The 1,295-nt window shown below is 61.1% G+C and overlaps 1 protein-coding gene across 1 annotated transcript in view; it reads right to left on the reverse strand.

Moving 5' to 3' along the window:
- Window positions 1-340: 340 nt before the first annotated feature.
- LOC104536910 (angiomotin-like protein 2) overlaps window positions 341-1,295 on the reverse strand; it is a gene marked incomplete at both ends in the record, with an annotated part of 2,847 nt that continues 1,892 nt past the window's right edge. Inside the window, 4 exon segments of the mRNA XM_010179652.1 lie at window positions 341-481; window positions 612-823; window positions 934-970; window positions 973-1,222. Coding sequence (XP_010177954.1) covers window positions 341-481; window positions 612-823; window positions 934-970; window positions 973-1,222 — 640 coding nt within the window.

A 1,295-nucleotide genomic window follows, 5' to 3' on the forward strand; every position in this document is an offset into this window, starting at 1 on the left:
GGTCCAGGGCTCTGGCAGCAGCTGAGCTCTCTGCAGAAAAAGGAGGTGAGAGCTGGAGGGGAGGTGACGAGCCCCGGCATGGGCCCCACCCCACCGCAGGGCCAGAAGTGAGCATCAAGCCTCCCCCCAGGGTGCTCAAGAAAAAACCTTTGCACCTTAAAAATCAAAAAAGCAAGGAGTGATCGCAAGGATTCAAACCCACCAGACTCCAGTGGGGTCTTTAAAATGCCTTAAAAAAAAATCACAAATCCTTGTGCAGAGCCCATCTCCTAGGTGCCAAGTGGATCTCCCAGGTGCTGAAGCATCCCCACTTCTCCCAGTGCCACCCCAGGGCACTCACCCCGCTCGGTGTCCTCGCCCTGGCCACTGCTCTCAGCTGCCCCATCCGTCTGCGTGCTGCTGTCCTTGCTGCCGTGCTTGGCATGGGAGGGCAAGGGAAGGGTGGTGGGCACTGCTGCTCCTTCAGCGCTGGCTTTGCCTGCTGGAGAAGATGCTGTTAGGGATTGTTGGCTTGCTGCGGCGAAATCCCCCCTCCCGAAGTTCTCTAAATCACAGGGGAGACTGGGGGCAGCTTTGCACTGCCATGCAAAGGGGCTGGTCCCTCAGTTTACCTGTGCTGCCCCGTGCGCTGCCCTCGGCCAGGCGGTCACTCTGGCCAGCCCCTGGCCAGCTCGGGGCGGCCGAGGCAGTGAAGACAGAGGGGACAGACTTGGCCGGCCGCAGGGAACCCTGCAGGGCTTTGCTGGGGTCCCTCCGTGAGCGCTGCTGCAGGACCTTGATGACAGCATCCTTCTCCAGGATTTGGGCATGAAGGGCTTTCAACCTGGAGAGGAGAAGAGGCAGAAGATGGGAGAGGAGCTGGAGAGAGCGGAGCAGGACATGGGCAATGCTTGGCCAGACCATGGCTCAAGGTTGTGGGCGAGGGGGACCAACCTGTTCTCCATCTCCTGGTGCTTGTGGCTGGGCAGGAGTCCTCGTTGAAGCTGCTGTTGGGGGAGTGCTGCGGGGAATGGCTGATGAGGGTGGTGTCGCGCTGAGCGGCCGCGGTGGCCGCTGCGTCCATGGCGAACTGCCGCATGGTGCACTCCTCCAGGTACTTCTGCTCCCACTTGGTCATGTCAGCCTCCAGGGCCAGGATCTTCTCCTCCTTCTCCCGCAGCTGTTCCAAGAGCATGTGGGCACTCAGCTCCGGCATCCCCCCACCCGCAGCACTGGTCTGCCTCTGCAACAGCGTAAAAAATACCCCAAAAGAGAGGATGAGGAGGTGCTGGGAGGATGTGGCACCCACCGTGCCC

The sequence above is a fragment of the Mesitornis unicolor genome, unplaced genomic scaffold (assembly GCF_000695765.1).
Source record: "Mesitornis unicolor isolate BGI_N332 unplaced genomic scaffold, ASM69576v1 scaffold30132, whole genome shotgun sequence".
In the NCBI taxonomy this organism is placed as follows: Eukaryota; Metazoa; Chordata; class Aves; order Mesitornithiformes; family Mesitornithidae; genus Mesitornis; species Mesitornis unicolor.